At 41.0% G+C, this 17,945-nt stretch overlaps 1 protein-coding gene across 2 annotated transcripts in view; it reads right to left on the bottom strand.

Annotated features, from left to right (window-relative positions):
• Positions 1 to 17,945, bottom strand: part of ttc28 (tetratricopeptide repeat domain 28) — a 260,887-nt gene that overhangs the window by 242,523 nt on the left and 419 nt on the right. For both annotated transcript variants that reach the window (XM_066650646.1, XM_066650647.1), the window contains exon 2: positions 10,296 to 10,583. In XM_066650646.1, coding sequence (XP_066506743.1) covers positions 10,296 to 10,583 — 288 coding nt within the window. The remainder of the gene's footprint in view (positions 1 to 10,295; positions 10,584 to 17,945) is intronic.

The raw sequence follows: 17,945 nt of genomic DNA, 5'->3' as shown, positions 1-17,945 counted from the left end.
ACATCCATGTCAACACACAAAAGAGGGAACTAGTAGGAAGCAATTCTGTGCAAAGATAACCCATCAATTTCGTGTCCAACTGACAGAGAGGAATTGAGTGGTTTACTCCAAAGGTGTTTGAGCTATTCTGCGGCAGATGAAATCTACAAGCTTTGGAAGTGCTTTCCATTCATTATCAAAACATAGTCACGTCACACGTCACCTTCGCTCATGCTCACCTTGAGCAGAGGCGAATCTTCTCTGCACCTCCTGAATGACTGTGTTTTCTGAGCGCTGTGGAATAAGATGCTTTAGCGACCGCATGCGAGGTCTTTAAACCTGAATGCGCACATCGTGACCTTTCAGATTTCACACTGTTTAGCTCGACATAATGCAAAGGCTCTGTTTCCTCCTGAAAGCGGTCATTGTGTGCCTGTGATGCGAAACATAGGATTGCGCCTTTGGGAATTAGCACGCTTGAGCGGTCCACTAGCAGAGCTTACTCTAGCGGGGGTGTGTGTGTGTGTGTGTGTGTGTGTTGTGTGTGTGTGTATATATACATATACACACACACACACACACACACACACATATATATATATATATATATGTGTGTATGTGTGTATGTGTGTGTGTGTGTGTGTGTGTGTGTGTGTTTCAGAACGGGGCCCTGGCTACAGCCGTCCATCTCATTTGGGGAAAAGTAGCGAAACAAATCCTCATGTGATGCTTGAAGTGGCACAGCACTTTCCTCTCATCTTCATGTGACCGGACCTAAGACCCTTATTTTTTTCCCTCAGTATTAATGCCATTGTTCAGTAACAGGAGAATACGGATCAGCTCTGACAAAGATGTTTGACATTTCTTCTCTTTTTTTACACATTCCTTAAAAAATAAAAGTAATGAAATGTATTAAAAAAACACACACTGAATGTTTGAAATGATTAAAGGACTCGGTCTGCATTGTGGCCGGGACTTTATTATCCAATTAGCAAACGGTTTACATGGTTTCATTTTATATATAATCTTCCACAACACAAGTGCAAGTTTATTAGTAGCTGGCAGTAAACAAACCAGGCACTTAATGTCTAACAGAAGCGCACATGCATGTGTGCACATGATTTCTGTGTGGAGGGAAGAAGAGCTTCTAAGTATATGTTGAAACTGGCGTCAGAAGACAACGCCCCAGTGAGATCAGAATTAGAGATACAGAACGATGTTGTTGATGTGATCCCATACACTGCAGTCTGTCCTCTCATATTCTATGAACTTTTTTTTTACTCATGCCTTACTCTTTCCCCCTCGACCCCTGTTAAATCGTGGTTCAATGGGTCCCTCTGGTGTTGGTCATGTGTAGTACATCAATGAAGGCATAGCACATTCATTTCCTGAGGCGTGAGAAGGTGTTTTAGAAAGAGGAGGGCTAAAATGATCAGCAGCATTCTTGTCATGTACTTTGGGACCAAAAAGCCATATTTGTTTTCATTCTTTGTTTATTCGATCAGCAGAATACATGATGATCATTCTACTGATGCTGAGAGGCACAACAACCCAAAATATTTTAATATTAAACTAGTAAAGTAGTAGACTCCAGGTACATACAGTACAAACACTTGCCTGTCATTCGCTGTGGATCAGAAACCATGTTCTTTACGGCTGCATTGGGGTTTTCTGATAGACATTTGAATTTAGTTTCTAATAACAGGAAAAATGCAGATCTCCTTCCAGATCTGTCATAATTAACCAAAAAGAACACAAGAGGATTATGTAAATTTCATATAAATATCAGCTATTAGAGCAATAATTTTACAGGTTTTTTACCACACCCTCTCATCACCTCTCTCACTAATAGCTGATTTAACTGACTGATGTTGCATCATTCAGGGGGATGCTGCACAATGGTGGTGATTGAAAGGACTCCCTATTTTCCCAAGGAATGTACTGCACCTTGAGTGTCTATATTGTCAAAAATATTTTGAGCATATCAAGCACATTTTTGTCCTATCATTGTGTTGCTGGGGAACAGTTTAAGAACCACCATATTAAGCCCAGGATCAGCGTTTTGAGCCTATGAACAACAGTACGAACACAAAATATAAACCCTGACTTTCCTAAGAGAATTAGTTAACACATTCTCTGCAGAAAACTTGACTTTGTCTCCAAAGCTTTCAGGAAGTGTGACTAACTTCTCTCCCATGAGTCTATAGGGATTTAGCAGGCGACCCATTCGCAGCAAGGGCACAATGTCAAGCACCAAGCAGGGTGCCAGGACTGGAGGGGTTTGGCTCTGTGGTGTGGGCATGCATGTTAAAAACAACTAAAAGCCAAAGCAAGAGACGCAGACAAAGCAACGTGTGGGAGGGACAGAGAGGAAGTCTGCAGTGCAGCACTGCCTGGAGTCTAGAACTCTCCTGGCCTTAAAGGCCAGATTAACATTAGAATGCCCGTGAACTCCTATTAACACAGCCATATGGATGTGGTATAAAGCTTGCCTTACAACAGGCCAAACAGAACCTTCTCTCCAAGTTTCCCTCTTTTGGTTCAGTCCTTAAAACCCTTGTACAGCAGTGACCCAGTGACTGAAAACCCTTAAAAAGAACTGGAGTGAACTGAGTGAAAAGGTGAAAAGCAGGAGGAGGAGGAACCCACAGTCTTGGAAACTCACAAAGTTGCCTTCAGACACACAGCTAGGCATGTTGATACTGTGAGGAGACCATAGAAAAACTACTACCACTTCCATCTGTAATAACCACTTATCAGATTACAACACACATGAAACAATGAGGACAGTCTCAGACAAATCATCCAGTTACTGGACAATAGCCCGACAAACCATACATTTATCAATGAAGACATTTAACAATGTTCCCAACTAATCGATTTATTATAAATGAAGCAAAAACACCAGTGATATGAGTAAGTTAAATACTTGAATGTCCATTATATTCCATATAAACCCATTTCTTATTTCAACCTCTACCCCTAGTTTTCAAGTGTCATCTTCACTCTTTTAATAGTTGTACAGCGCAGTGGTTAAAATCTCCCCCCTATGAAACAGGACGTCCCTTCAAGGGCCTGATACGTCTGCTTCATTGCAAGGCTAGAGGTGCTATCTAGGTGCTGCAGTGATATCAGAGGAACACTGCTGGAAAGTTACATAACAAATTCAATTCAATTCAATTCAATTTGCCTTCAGAAACCATTCCTAAATCTTCTGTGATACAAAGCTGGATTCAGCTTCGTATTCAGCAGCTTTTTCTTCTGTCAGTTCCACCTTAAATGTTGTAAATGTTGCAGTAGCATCAAGTGCCAGAATATAACTGCTTCACCACTTATGGTGGGACTGGAAATTAACCAGTTAACTACAGAGACACCAGCATACTTCTAGTAATGGTTTATGGTTGTTATGAAGAAAAGGGTAATACTATGTTAAACTAAGATAATACGACTGTCATTTAAACACCCTAACCCTAGGCAAAACAGAGGGGTAGGGCTAAGTTGTAGTGAGGCTACATAGACAAGGCAGGCAAAGCGGTGTCATTTCAGTGGGCCGCGATGAAAATGGGAGTCACCCTTAGTTTTCTAAGTGTAAAACCGTATACCAGGATTCTGAAAGCGAACAGAATTCCTAAATTCCATGCATGGTGAACTGTGCATAGATTTTTTATTCTAAACCACATCTCAGCATGCCTCATTGTGCCGACAAAATATGTTGTGGCTGCATTATTGCTATAAAAGAAGTGTCTCAGAGTTACCGAGAAGCAACAGGCCTTGGCCCCAGTGCATCCTGGGAAGCAGGCCTTGTGGGTTGCTGCCTTGGCATCAGGTCCAGAGAGTAGTCTGACAAAGGATCTTCCCAGACTCCTGTTGCTTCAGAGACCATAAAATATGTCTCAGAGTCTCAGAAGTGAATGTTCCAACTGCTTAAAGAACAATGCGCTCTTTAACAACAATAAGATATGCACTGCTGGCTATAATACACTGCTCGTTCTGGGATTTCCTAAATACAAATAGACTCGGTTGTTTTATCATGTCCCACAGAACTACTCCCTCTCATTTGCAGTATAAATTGGCCTACGGAAACATGCAGGAATTCCAGAGAATGCTGCACTGATGCCCAACCATTTTCTAATCCTCCTCATGTCTCAGTATCAACATTAGTATTGGCACAACTGAAAATCAGGACAGGACTCAATACACAACCTTTCTCTCCTTGCTGGTTTAATCTTGAAATTGCAAGTCCATGCTCGTTTCTATCTCTATCTTTGCTTCCCGCGTAATCCTGCATTCACAATACAGCGCGGGCCCAGGCCACAGCCCTCGTCTTTGATCAAGGAAAAAGCTACAAATGAAAGTGGGCAGAATAGCAAATTCTAAGTATTAGAATTTGAGAAAAACGTTTGATGATGGACGTGAGAAACCCTTTGAAGTGTGGTGCTTCAGAGGAGCAGTAAGGTGGCAGAATTTCTGCAATCTCCACGTATCCCACCTCAACGTCATTTGGCCTGACCAGTATAACCTAGCAACCGTGTGGTATAAGACCCAAGAATGCCAAAATACTCACTGCTACCCTTTAGAATTAAGATTCAAAGAAAGCAAGGAGAAAAGAAGGAGACCACAGAACAGGCTGGATGTAGATGTCCACTAGATGCAGATGCTTTCACCCATGAAACGTTTAATCTGAATGACAAAGAGATGTTTTGTCTTAACAGAAACTGGCATCAAAAGAATAAGGAGTGAAAACTTCTTGCCTGAAAAAACTAAAAACACAACAGCAACTTCCCATGCAAAATGTCCAGGGCATTATAGGGACTTTTGTGCAGCCTGGGCCACCGTTCCCCACTCCCCTTTCACCCTCCAAAGGAACTGCTCTGGAAGTAGCTGTTGTGCCAACACAGGAGTCTGTGGTGGGCAACAGAGTAAAGCAGACGCTGAGCTGCACTGGCCAACTACAGAGCCAAGGCAGTAGTAAATGGCCTTCTCAGAGAGCCCCCGGTCAGTGGGACTTAATTAAAACTGACCTGGGGCAGTGAACCCACAGTAATAAAGCAGCAGGTCCACTGCAATGACACCGCCTTGCCTGTCTTGTCTATGTAGCCTCACTCCATTGCACTCTAGTGGGCCTTCATATCCTTTTATGTCCTTTTACTAACAAATTCACAGAGGCATCATTGGTGGGATCAAATAAACAAACTTTTATATATGCTGAGACTTCTGAATGACACTAAAGTGACCCTTGGTTGAAAGTATGCTGTCTTCCAGCCTTCTTCTTCACAGAAAACCTTGCAAGCATGCGATGGTCAGCCACATGAAGAAAGAGTTTTCAAAACTTTAATAGCCTTGTTTACATTATCTGTTTTGGAAACAACAGAATGAAAAACTTCTGGCTCATTGGCCTCATGGAAACTGGCTCACGGTGGTGTGAGCAAGTTGCTAAGAATAAATGCATGCAGACCAGGAACATGGTGTAAACAGAGTGGCTTTAACCACATGGGTCGCTTTTACATCGGGCAGTGTGACAATGCACTAGCATCTCATGCGAGAGATGACGTCTAAATAAACTTTTCTGAGCATGTTGCAGGTGTCAACATTACATCGATCTCTGCAGTGTTTCCTAAACAAAACAACAGTGCTTTTAGCCAAAAAAGCTATTCGAAGCTTTAGAAAATTAACAAAAAACTGCTGGGGCTTACAGCAGTCAAAAAGTTGGCTCTATTATCAGGAGATTGGCAATTCAATACACGCTAATGCCTCAGTCGTCTGAGGCCAGGAGTCCAAGAAAGGGCAATTAGATTCGCTCGCTGGGTGAGTAGGATGGCCCCTCATCTCCCTTCATCAGTTTGCACAGTGCAAGCCAGCATGGGTGTCTGTTAGTTGATGTGACAGATTTGGGTGGTTGGCACTCTCTTCCAGGGCAGTACATCTGCAGCAGTTTAAAAAAAAAAGGCACTGGCTGGTTTCATATGTGTCAAATGAAGCACAGGGTGGGTGGCATTGTGCAAGATTGCGGGAGGGTGGAATCCATGAAGACTAATGATTTCGGCAAAAACGTATTTGTTGTATCAAATTAAAACTTTTTTACAAATATCTGGTTAGATCTAGTAAACATTATTCATTCATTCATTATGTAAGCGCTTATCCAGTTCAGGGTCGTGGTGGGTCCAGAGCCTACCTGGAATCATTGGGCACAAGGCGGGAATACACCCTGGAGGGGGCAACACACACATTCACACCTACGGACACCTTTGAGTCACCAATCCACCTACCAACGTGTGTTTTTGGACTGTGGGAGGAAACCGGAGCACCCGGAGGAAACCCACGCCGACACGGGTAGAACACACCAACTCCTCACAGACAGTCACCCGGAGCAGGAATCAAACCCAGAACCTCCAGGTCCCTGGAACTGTGTGACTGCGACACTACCTGCTGCGCCACCGTGCCGCCCTAGTAAACATTAATACATTTTTTATCTATGTAAACACACTAGGTTGTATTCATAACTTGTGTATTCATAGCTTCAAACTCAATTTGACTTGTAATAGGGAGAATAAAATAGAGAGCTCTTGAACGTTGAAAAGCACTTCTCCTCCATAGCTGGGTAATAATGACTTATTTTTTATGTTACAGGTTGCTTTAAGTGGAACCGACTTCAAATTTGAGATACCGCTAACAGCATTAAAGTAAATGCATACCCAAAGTGCTACAAAACTAAAAAAACTGGATACAAACAATGAATAAAAACTGTCAATTTAACCTTTGCCACAAATAAGCTACAGTCGATGTCTTACTCAAACATACTGTTGCAAATTAAAAATATGCAGTGCTTATGAATTAACTCAATCTGAGGAGTTGATTTCTACTAGAATTGTAGTTCTCCAGATTCCTCTACAAAGCCTTTAAGACTTAATATGATAACTCTCACTCAGTACAATATGAACAATGACAACAAACGCAAACAAATAAATGATTAGAATCTAAACCCTAAAATACAGAACTGTAAAACAAAAATAGCCAGTAAATGCTAAAGAAGGAAAGAAAATAAGGCGTTTAATGTTAATTCATTCATTATTTGGAGACTTTAGTAAAATTATATGCATAAAACTTATCTTGCATAATTTACTTCTCACTGAAACAGGATAACATAATAGGATAGGATAAACATAATTCTTAGATAACAGCTGTAATCATGATATAATTTGGCCATATCAACCAGCCCTCCCCTTACTCGACCACACAGACATGCACTCAGCCTACACACACACTCACAAACGCCCCCACACACTCCCACAAATACACAATTCTCCTGCAGCATGTCAATGAAGTCCTGCTTGTCTGTGCTCATTTGCGCCCTCCTCACATTCATCACTCCACATAACCTTTCTCTCAATGGTTTGAAAAGTGTCAGCATGAATGACAGGGAGGAGACAAACAAATCTATTAACCAAGAGCAAGGGCACTGCCTTTCTATGCTGCTCTCTCTCTCAATTCTTCCATTCTCCTCAGTGTTACATTGCTTTACAGATGGACGTGAACTGGAATACACAAGTTATTGAGACCTTCACCCTTTATGATTGTAAAATATGTCAGGTATTTCATAATCTATCTTGACTTCTGATGTTTTTGGACATGAACACTGAGTGTGTTGTATTGAGCAAGAACTCAAACCCCATCCAGCTTTAAAGGCAGTAAAAAAGCAGAGGAATGTTGCTGCCACTGCCGTTATTGTCCTCACCGTGCTAGTTTTTGCTGGTAAGCTCGTCCAGGGCTTCGGCTTCCACAACAAAGTAGCAGCGCTGCCCCACACCCACTGCTTCCTCCTATTCTCCTCTAAAAGGAAGCAGAGCTTGGCTCTTTCCGAGAGTGCTCTGCTCCTACAAAAGCTTCCTGTGCCTTTGCCTTAGACTGAGCCCTACTCCGTCCTCTTCCACGGTTCTGTCTTACGGCTCACTCCATAGAGTCCTCATTTCCCTGAGGAGTCAATGAAGTAGAATGCGCGTATAGAGAACATTATAGTTTGCTGGCAGGGAACCAATGATTCTGGCCTCGTCCTTTATCCAACAGTTGCCCGATCCTGCCTCTATTCCCTTTGCAGCCAATAGGAATCACTGGAGTAAGATGATTGGCAGCAGCATGGGCCGGCATTTAGCGTTCCTTTCTGGATTTGGGTTTAGCCACATGTGATCTGAGCCAGGGAGGAGAAGATCATGTGGTCAGAAAGAGACCAAAGTAAGGTACAGCTCAATGTCTTGGTGGAGTGTACAAGTCTCCCAGGTTGTTGAGGCTTGCGGGGTGAAAAGTGAGAAATTAAACAAGCAATGTGGAAACCTTTGAATTGCAGTGGGTTAATAGCAGCTTAACTGATGAAGAGATTTACACTACATCCGAGTGTACACACTTGAAGCATTTGAGAGTAGCATAAACCAAAGCTCGACAGCGATCTAGAGTGGGTCAGTTATTTAACACTGACCTACTCAGAGCTTGAAAGTCAATACACCAGCAAATGCACAAACGAATTCGGAAGCTTGGACCTCGTGACCTTTCATGTTAAGACACTGTTAAATCAACATATTAAATCAACATCAGATTTGTCACTGAGCTGGAAGGAAGCCTCCCGAGACAGATGCTGTGTATCATTAAGTCACCACAGACCACAAACTCATTTAATTCTATGCAGGCTAATCTAGTCTTAGCATGTGATTATTAATGCTCTTTTCTTCAACATGGGGAGTTTATAAAGCACCCTTGAGTTTCATTGTTGGCACAATCCTTTTGGTATGCCCATTCTCTGAGGGCAAGTGGAGAAAAGAAAGATCTTTTTTTTCCTCAAATTAACCTGGTAAATCCTGTAACTTGAAAGCTTTGTTTTTCTCCGCACTGCAGCAATAGTTTTATCCTCTGTACACATTTTGAGCCAGACCAGACAATGCTCCCTTACGAAGACGCAGAGCTGACTGATGACAATGAAATAGGCAAAATAGAGGGTTAACAAGTCAAAGAAGAAGCAGCTGCAACGACAGCTGGTGTTCTTGAAGTTGCTATTGGCAATGCACAAAAGTACATAACCCGCTGTCTTTTCTTTCCTTGTATGTTTAAATGTGTGGAATGCTCAGCACCATGACTGCAATATTTTTTATAAACTATGGCTTTCTCTGCTTCAGCTCCACACCAGCATTAAGACAGCAAATATATAGTAGGTGTGCAAATAAGTTTTAAAGTGTTTTTTTGTAACGAATAATTGTAATTGAATAATCAAACATTCTTCCACTCTTTTGCCTTTTCATGGGAACTGTTGCCTATTTATATATACATAAATTAGTTATTATTCTAATTAGCTACATTCCCAACCACTAACATTTTTGATAATATTTTGGAAACATTATTATTCCTAAGAACAGAACAAATCTAGACACATGCTTCTGCAGCATTTTTTTTTTGATGGCTCTTGTAACAAATGTAGTGACAATAAATTCTTCTTGTTTACCTTTTTCCTACTTAATATTTAGTAGTTAATAAAATATCATTTGTCATATTTAATACTATGCAACAGTCACCATAAAAAGACAAATGAGAGAGAGAATGATTGAAGTTTTAATGGCAATTATGTTATAAGGGTTAACCACTTTAAAAATTATTTGTGCATCAAATCCAAACCAAATCTGGATGTAAAAGCTATATTTAAAGAGGAAAAACTCTTTTTAAACACGACTCAGTCGCCATAATCGCATCATGGTGATCAGATGTTAATGGCAAGCTAAAACAGGGCACATGCGTAAGCAGTATTTAAGAGAATTTTCACATTTATTATGTTTTATTAAATCTGAGAGCATTTCCGTTAAGAGTTTCTTTGAACCTGGGTGAGTTCATCCATAAAACCGATCTCTGGATCACAGTTTGGGCTGCACTTCAAGCAAACGTAGGTGTGTATAATGTAGAATGTAGTAATAAAAGCACATCATGGTGCTGGTTAGGGTAATAAATGAGAACATTAAGTAGGTGTTCCAATGTTGCACAAAGTGCATTTAAAATGAAAGTGGAATGCAGAATTGCACAGACAAACCATGGTTTGGAATGAATGCTCCTGTAATAATAATTCTTGCTGCTACCAACCCAGAATTAATCCTAGGTGCGGTTTAAGTATTCTTACCCGGGGTGACTATGTTATAACATAAATGCCTTGACAGGGAGGCAGTTATTTATGCAAATGAATACAATATGTGGGTTATGCTGCAGTAAAAGTGTGGCTGTGTGTGTGCATGCAACAATTAAGAAAGTAAAAGTAAACACACAAATCCACAGAACCACAGAATCCCTCCTACCTTAGGCCACTTTGGGTTAAGCAGGCGTGCCTTGACGGCGTCGTCCAGGGCGGTCTGGTATTGGCCCAGCTTGAGGTGGGCAGCTGAGCGGTTGCTGTAGAGGATGCAGTTTTGTGGGTCGGCACGCAGAGCCTCTCCATACAGCTTCACTGCCGTCTGGAAATCGCCCAGCTGGCACGCCTCGTTGCTTCGCCGGACCTTCTCCATGAACTCAGCCTTGCTCAGACCAGGGCCCTCAGCCACAGCATGTACAGCCCTGCCCAGTGACCTTGGCCCGAACAGTGAAAACTGATCAAAAGAGACAAGACAGACAATGAGTATTAGGTGGCACAGGAAATATAAATCAATCAGACACTACATTATGACCAGCCCCTTTTTACATTCACTGTTCATTCTCTCAGCTCCACTGACCACACGGGAGCACTTTTTAGTTCTACAATTACAGGCGGTAGTCCATCTGTTGCTCTGCATACTTTGTTTGCCCCCTTTCACACTGTCCTTCAATAGTCAGGACCCTCACAGGACACCAGATAGCAGGTCCTTTATTGTAGTTTGCAGTTTATTGTAGTTTATTTTTTTTATCATTGTAAATATTACTTTGTATACATTTCTCCAGTCTAAAGTCTGCTGCTTGATGAGAGCCATGTCAAGCATCAACTCAAGAGTCCTTTTCATCGTCATACATCAATATATCTTGTTTAAGGTGGAATCACATGTTGTTATTCAGAACCACAATGCCAGACAACAACAGCACATTAATAAGGTCTATGCACAGTTCAGATACAGCACTGTGAAACAAGCACAGAATTTCATCAGACCATAAAACATATTAAAAAATACACAGGAGAAGAAATACACATTGACTACCTAAGACAAGTCTGGTGTATAAGTCTGTACGTACAAATGTAAGGGAGGAATCAATATATATTTACCACCTGAATGTAGGAATAGTATTTGTCAAAAAACATTATTTATGACTTTTATTTTTCTATTAACTTAATTCACGCGATAGAATCAAAATGCTCAACATTCCTGAAAGAACCACAAAAATGATAGATTAGGCCCTTTAATGGCAAGAAATATTGAAATGCATCTCAACAGGTGAGTACTGTGACAAGCTTTTTTCCACACAAGAAAACGGGAGAAGCTGCAGTGAGTGGGGGTGGGGAGCTGGCATTTACAAAAAGAAAAACAGAGCTTCAGTGTCAGGACAATGCTGCTGCAAGACTGTGCTCTGTTTTTTGGCCAGAAGGCCAAATCCTCAGGGAGGAACACAGCAGTGGCTGCTGCTGTCTTAGGAGTATGCAGGAAATTTATGGGTAGCCACCTCAGAGCTTCACATCTGGAGCATCCCCAAGAGTAGGGAGGGACGAGGATGGAGAAAGAACGAGAAAGAGTGAGTGAGAGTGAGAGAGAGAGAGAGAGAGAGAGAGAGAGAGAGAGAGAGAGAGAGAGAGAGAGAGAGAGAAAGAGAGAGAAAAGGCAGGAGCAAAGAGCCACTCCCCAGCTCTGCTCTCCTGTAAGCTCTGGCACAGGCCACACCTCTCCTCCAAGGGAACTCTGGGATAGCGCAGCAGGGTAATTACTTCCAGAGAGGGAAAGAAAGGAAGGACGGAGGAGAGCTAGAGCTGCAGCTAAGGGACGAGTGAAAGAGAAGAGGCCAAGAGGAACCCAGAAACGAAGAAAGGAGGGGGAGTGCTTGAGAACCTTGGTTAACCCTTAAATGTTAATTGTTTGCTTTTTTTACTTTCATTTTGCTATATGTGTGTAATCACCCATTTATAGTACAATGAGCTATGCAAAAAAGACCAATTGATTTGCATTCTGAACCAACAGTTCTGAGTGCACACTAGATGTTTATGTTTGTTTTCATGTCAAATAAAGAGACATATAAGGCAAAGATTTAAAGAATGTTTCTTCTTCCAACAAATTAAGACTATGCACACCCCTGGGTTTCAAATCAAACACAGAAAAATCACAATAAAATTCACCAAACACTCCTCTGTGTCATGAATTTGGGTTCCATTCCCTTTCCAGGTAAGCAAACAGCTCTATACTAATAAGAGTCCTTTGGCAAGACTCCAAATGCCACATTAGCCTACCGCTGTAACAAGATTAAAGCTGTAAGTTGCTCTGGGCAAGAGTGTCTGCCAAATGCTGTAACTGTTTTTTTTTTCCTCCCTTAATTGCTGGCAAAAACTGCACCTTCTAACAGTTAGAATCAGAACACCTCTAGGAGCTGAAAAGAGAGGGAAAGAGCAGATTGAGAGCTGAATCTGGGTTCCTGCACACAACAAAGAGGAAGAAAGAAGAACAGACAGCATGGAGAATAAAAGGAAAGAGCTGAAAAATGAAAGTGATTGTCAGGGCCAAGAGAAGAAGGAAAGAAGGGAGGAGAGACAGCAGCGCATAGACTGAGGGCAGGCAGAGAGATAAGAGGCAGAAGAAAGCACAAGTGTTTTGTAACTAATTGCATCACCCCAAACCCTGCCATATATGCCCCAATCAAAGTAAAAAGAATAAAGATCATAACAAGTAGAGATGAAGACTTCTTGGTACATTTTTCCCCTATTTTGCTGTCAAGTATTCATTTTGTTTTCAAACTAGAGATCCACTTAACCATTAAGTTTATTATTCAGTTATTAGGATCTATTTTTGTGTACCATTCACTAATTTCTGTAACAATCATTGCTTACTCAGCTTACTCAACTATCAAATTAAAGTCAGTCATATACACTGAGGATGAGGATCTGAACTCATTAGGGTTCAAGGGTTTAAAGAGTTCCTCAGATTTGTGTTTTTGTTTTACTAAAAGAGCACATATAATTTGTAAGAATTACGACAGGCCGTGTGCAGGACACAAAAATGTGCAAATGATCCAATAATAGTAATGACTACTGCAATTCAAACACAATGTGTCTGAGTCAGTATCTATACCAATAATAACAACCCACATAGTATTTGTCAGCAATGTTAGCCCGGTAGATAATAATGCTATTGACGCTAATGTTACTGACATACAGACAGTGTAAAAGTCCCTTCAGAGGTCCAGCAGGGCTCTTGAAGTCCAGTTATCCATTTTGAAGGTCCATGTTGTTCCCTTCTCCAGAGGGAAAGTTGAAAATCCACATGATTTCTTAACAGAACAGTTTTAAACAGAAAATATAAAATTCTGTATTTGAAGTTGGTTTGATGAAATCAATTCCTTCTAAAAATCTACTGATTGTGGGGTTTGGCAAATTTGCAGCTCCAACACCAAGCGACCAAGACTTGAGCATCAAACATGTCTTTGTTGACAGTCTACATCCATTGATATTCCTCTCCTTTGAGTTTTGCTTTAGAAGTTCTTTTTTGTGTTGTATTTGTTTCGCATTGATTAATTATGTAAAATTATATCGGATTGAAATTGTTTACTGCACCTTTAAGTGAAAATGCCATTCTCATCATGGAGTCTTATTACTCCACAGTGAAGCTTGAACCCATCTGTAAAGCTTTTCTGAAGTAGCATGTACTATTATCCCAGGGCAGGCACAGATAACAGTGTTGGGTGTGTTTCTGTTGGCTGTTGACCACATGGGACGCACAGGGAGATTTAATGAGAGTCTTGGTGGAGGTCGTTCTGAAAAGACAAATTTGGGTACAGCAGTTCAGGGAGAGAGACTGGAGCCCTCCTCAGCTGAGGCAACAGAGCACAAACCTCAGGCTGCAGCAGCACACAAACACACTAGCAGGCACGCACACATCCCAGATGCACATAAGAATACATCACAGTGGGTATGCATGGACCCACCACAAGCACAAACACGCACCACACGTGTAGAACACAAACCCCCTTCTACGATCCAAATATAACAGCTGTAAACTTCCCGCAGACACAACAAGCAACAGATGAAATACAGGCTAATTCGAATCTCTCTCTTGTAGATTCTTGGACCGTAATGCATTTACAGAGAGATATTTTACTTCCTTTGTCAAACACCTGTTAGCTATCCGGCTGTAAAACATATTTAGAATATTTTTCCTATCGCAAACCGCATAAGGTCAGCCAAAGAATATCTGGATGTCTAGCTTGCGGTGATGTTCTATTCTGCACTGTTCTTCTTCTTCTGTCTAATCGCTGCCCTCTCTGTCCTCCTCCACTTCAAACAGCTGAGCGAGGCACTAAGTCAAACTGCAGACTCTTTCCAATAATACTCCAGGCCTCAGCTCATAAAGAAGGAATTTTCAACCTGCTTCTTGGGCCAGGTCAAGCAGAACAAACAAAGAGGGTCCTGGCTGACACGGAAAGTGCCCACACCTATTGTGTCCTGGTGCCCACTGAAACTAGCATTCATTTCCATTTGCGCAAGTAGGCAGGTCCTCCACCTCCGTGGCCCAACCACAGGGCTTTTGGCTTCCCTTCCTGCTCCTACCCCCTTTGGCTTCACTTGGGTCAGGGGGCCACGGCACATTCCTGGGAAAATGAAAACAAGCCTCTGCTTTGGCAGGACACGAACGCGTCAGGCGGCTGATGGAGAAGTTGATGCCCCTTCAGTAGAAGCCCTAGGGTGGACCTTCATGGTGTTGTGGTGTCTGCGCAACAGCTGCTTTCTGGAAGCTCTTCGACCAGTTCCCAGATCTCAGGAGTGGTCCCTCTTAAGTACGGTCACACAGAAACAACAAAGATCAGATCCTGAATACCAAGTCATAAGGCTTTTTTGCTGTTACTGTCATTTATATTCGTAATCGAGTAACGCTCTGAATATTTTAATGAGAAATCAGGTAACTAGATTTTTTTGTAAGGTCAAACAATAAAATCTGATATCAAATGATGTGTATAATTTTGAAGATTCCTACAAACTTTACTGCATTAATGTTAATAAAATTAACCATTAGCCAAAGGTAAATTAAAACATTATATCTTTAAAATGAAAAGCCCACCCGGATTATTACTGCAATAGATTACAGTAGATTAAGAAATCAAGATTAATCAATTAATTATAACAGTGCTAATTTTATTATTGACTTGTTTATTTCTGTAATTATTAGCAATATGGACTACAGAAAAGCATCTCAGCTGGAGAATAAGTATTACTTCAGTCTCCTAACTCTCTGAAGAGAACTGGTGTTTTAATATATTTAATATAAAAATTCTACTACTTACTTCATTATTTGCACACTCTAGAGGAATGGAAAGGCTTAAGGCAGTTACAGTGGGAAAATACCTTTCATTGGATCAGTGGAGGTTGCTTCCTGTTGTTAGGCTGTGGATACTTTTGATTTCAGCCCTATGACCGGCAATGATCCAGCCGTCCAGAATTTGCGAGGAAAATCCTGATTCAGCAAAGCTTCAGAACAGTTCCAGCTGACTCACTTGACTGACCTCATTTGGTCGTCATTTAGTCAAAATCTAGTTGCTTGATTTTTATTTTCAGGGTTTATATCCATTATTCCTACTTTATGAGAAACTGAACTAGCACTATTCAATGTTTGTCATCCATCTTTAGAACAGTGGACAGATCATCCTAAAAGAATAATGTACTGCATACATTACTAGGCCTATATTTGGAAAAAATTTGGAAAGGATAAGACACACAGTTTACTTAAGTATGCTATAAGGCCCAATGTTGGCAGTCAAATGCTCACTCAGCCTTTCTTTGAAAATTAGGAGATTAATTAGGTGTTTGTCTCCACTTTGGTACAATAACATTCTTCTATAAAGGCTTTACACTAGATACTGGAACATTGCTCTTAGGATTTGGTTGCATTTGTTCACATAAACAGCACATAAACATAAACAGGTGGATCCTCCCATTCATCCCATCCCAACTTTATGGATTACAGTGAATAAAAATATTATATTTCTTATACTGAGCAATGCTGGGTCCATTAAGACATTTACATGCAACATGGGGTAACTGGGTTTACACACGTATGTTTGGTAGCTAATTTTATTCGAATCTGAGTCTGTTTGTACTGCATTAGATATCATTATATTGTTAATAGGCTTAGGCAACACCTCTGAAAACACATTCCGTGTCAGACATAAGTAACTACAATTTAGTCTTAATTTAGTATAACTGTACATGACGCAAACAGGCCAAAGGACATATGAATAAACTAATATATAGGCTATATATATATATATATATATATATATATATATATATAAAATATAATTCAACTACTGGTAGTTGATGGCAACTGTGTTCTACCATGTGCCATGTTCTTCACATGTATGTGAGGCTCTATGCGAATAGCTTTCAGTTTAAAAGAACACCATGCCTGACGAGTTCCAGGCTGGCCCAGGAACATTTCTTGAGACCGTTCTATGTCCTTTGGGAGTCTCCCCTGTCTGAGAGCAAAAGAAAACACAGGTGCAACTGTTGTTCTTTGGCGAAGATGGAAGCGTGTCCCTGGTAGGCAGTCTGCAGTAACCACTGCAGGGGCCACACAGACACTTCTGTGGTGAAGCTTTGTCAGAATCCTGCACCAGATCCAGCACCTGCTACAAGGACAACTCCATGCTAAACAGCTCCTGTGCTGGTGCCAGACCACTGAGGCGCTTCCTCCACAGGGACCAGGCTTACCATTAGACAAACAGCCAAAACAGGAGCCAGACTCACACACTTTGACAACCCTGTCTCTTAGACGCTTTTTCTTTCTCTTTTTTAAAATGCCTGTCCATAATGTAATAAAATATAATGGATGTTATTAGGGAGTGAAGTATATGGAGTACGAATGTATGGATGTTGTGAAGAAATCGAGTATAAATTAATGTTATGAGGGAGTGTCATCAATGGAGTATGAAGTAAGTATGTTATAAGGGAAAGGAGGGAATGTAGGGAATGGAGTATGCAATAAATGTATATTATGAAGGATTGAAGTGAATTAATTATGCAATAAATTGATGTTATGAGGGATATAATGAATGTAGTATAGACCAAATGGACTATGGATGTTACAAGGTAATAATTTGGTTGGAGTGAGTAGTAAATGGACACTGTGTGAATGGAGGGGATAGAATATCGAGTACAATTATGAGGGAATGCAGTGAATGGCATGAAAGGATGTTGTGAGGGCAGAGAGCATATATACACTGTTATGAGGTAATGGAGAGTGTGGATTATGGAGTAATTGAATGTTACGTGGGAATGGAGTAAGTAGGGGTAGGAGTAAATGGATGTTATGAGTAAATGTAGTGAACAGAAGATGGAGGCAAATAATGTTATGGGGAACAGAGTGAGCAAAGGATGGAGAAAATTAATGTTATGGGAAATGAAGGGAGCAGAGGGTGGAGTAAATGAGTGTAATGAGGTAACAGCTTTGATTAATTTGCGTATAAAGGGCCCATATTCGATTTTGTCTCAGGCAAGACAAGGAAACAGTTAAAAAAAATTAAACAGAGCCAGCTTCCAACTTCCTAACGGTTTCGACTTCAGCCTCGCAAGTTTCACTCTTTGTTTACTACGTTTTGCTCCTTCAGAATGGAACGTATTATTAACTGTAGTCTGTTTTCAAGTAAAGAAACTATGACATGCACCGGTGTAAAGTGACGGTGGCGTAGTAACAGTCCATAACTGACCAACAAAGCAAAAAAGAAGATGGAGAAAAGCAAAAATAACGGTCTCTAAATGGAGCCCCAACAACACGGCACGGTTTAACCGTTAC

Source organism: Hoplias malabaricus, chromosome 18 (genome assembly GCF_029633855.1).
Source record: "Hoplias malabaricus isolate fHopMal1 chromosome 18, fHopMal1.hap1, whole genome shotgun sequence".
In the NCBI taxonomy this organism is placed as follows: Eukaryota; Metazoa; Chordata; class Actinopteri; order Characiformes; family Erythrinidae; genus Hoplias; species Hoplias malabaricus.
This window is presented reverse-complemented; position numbering and strand designations above follow the sequence as displayed.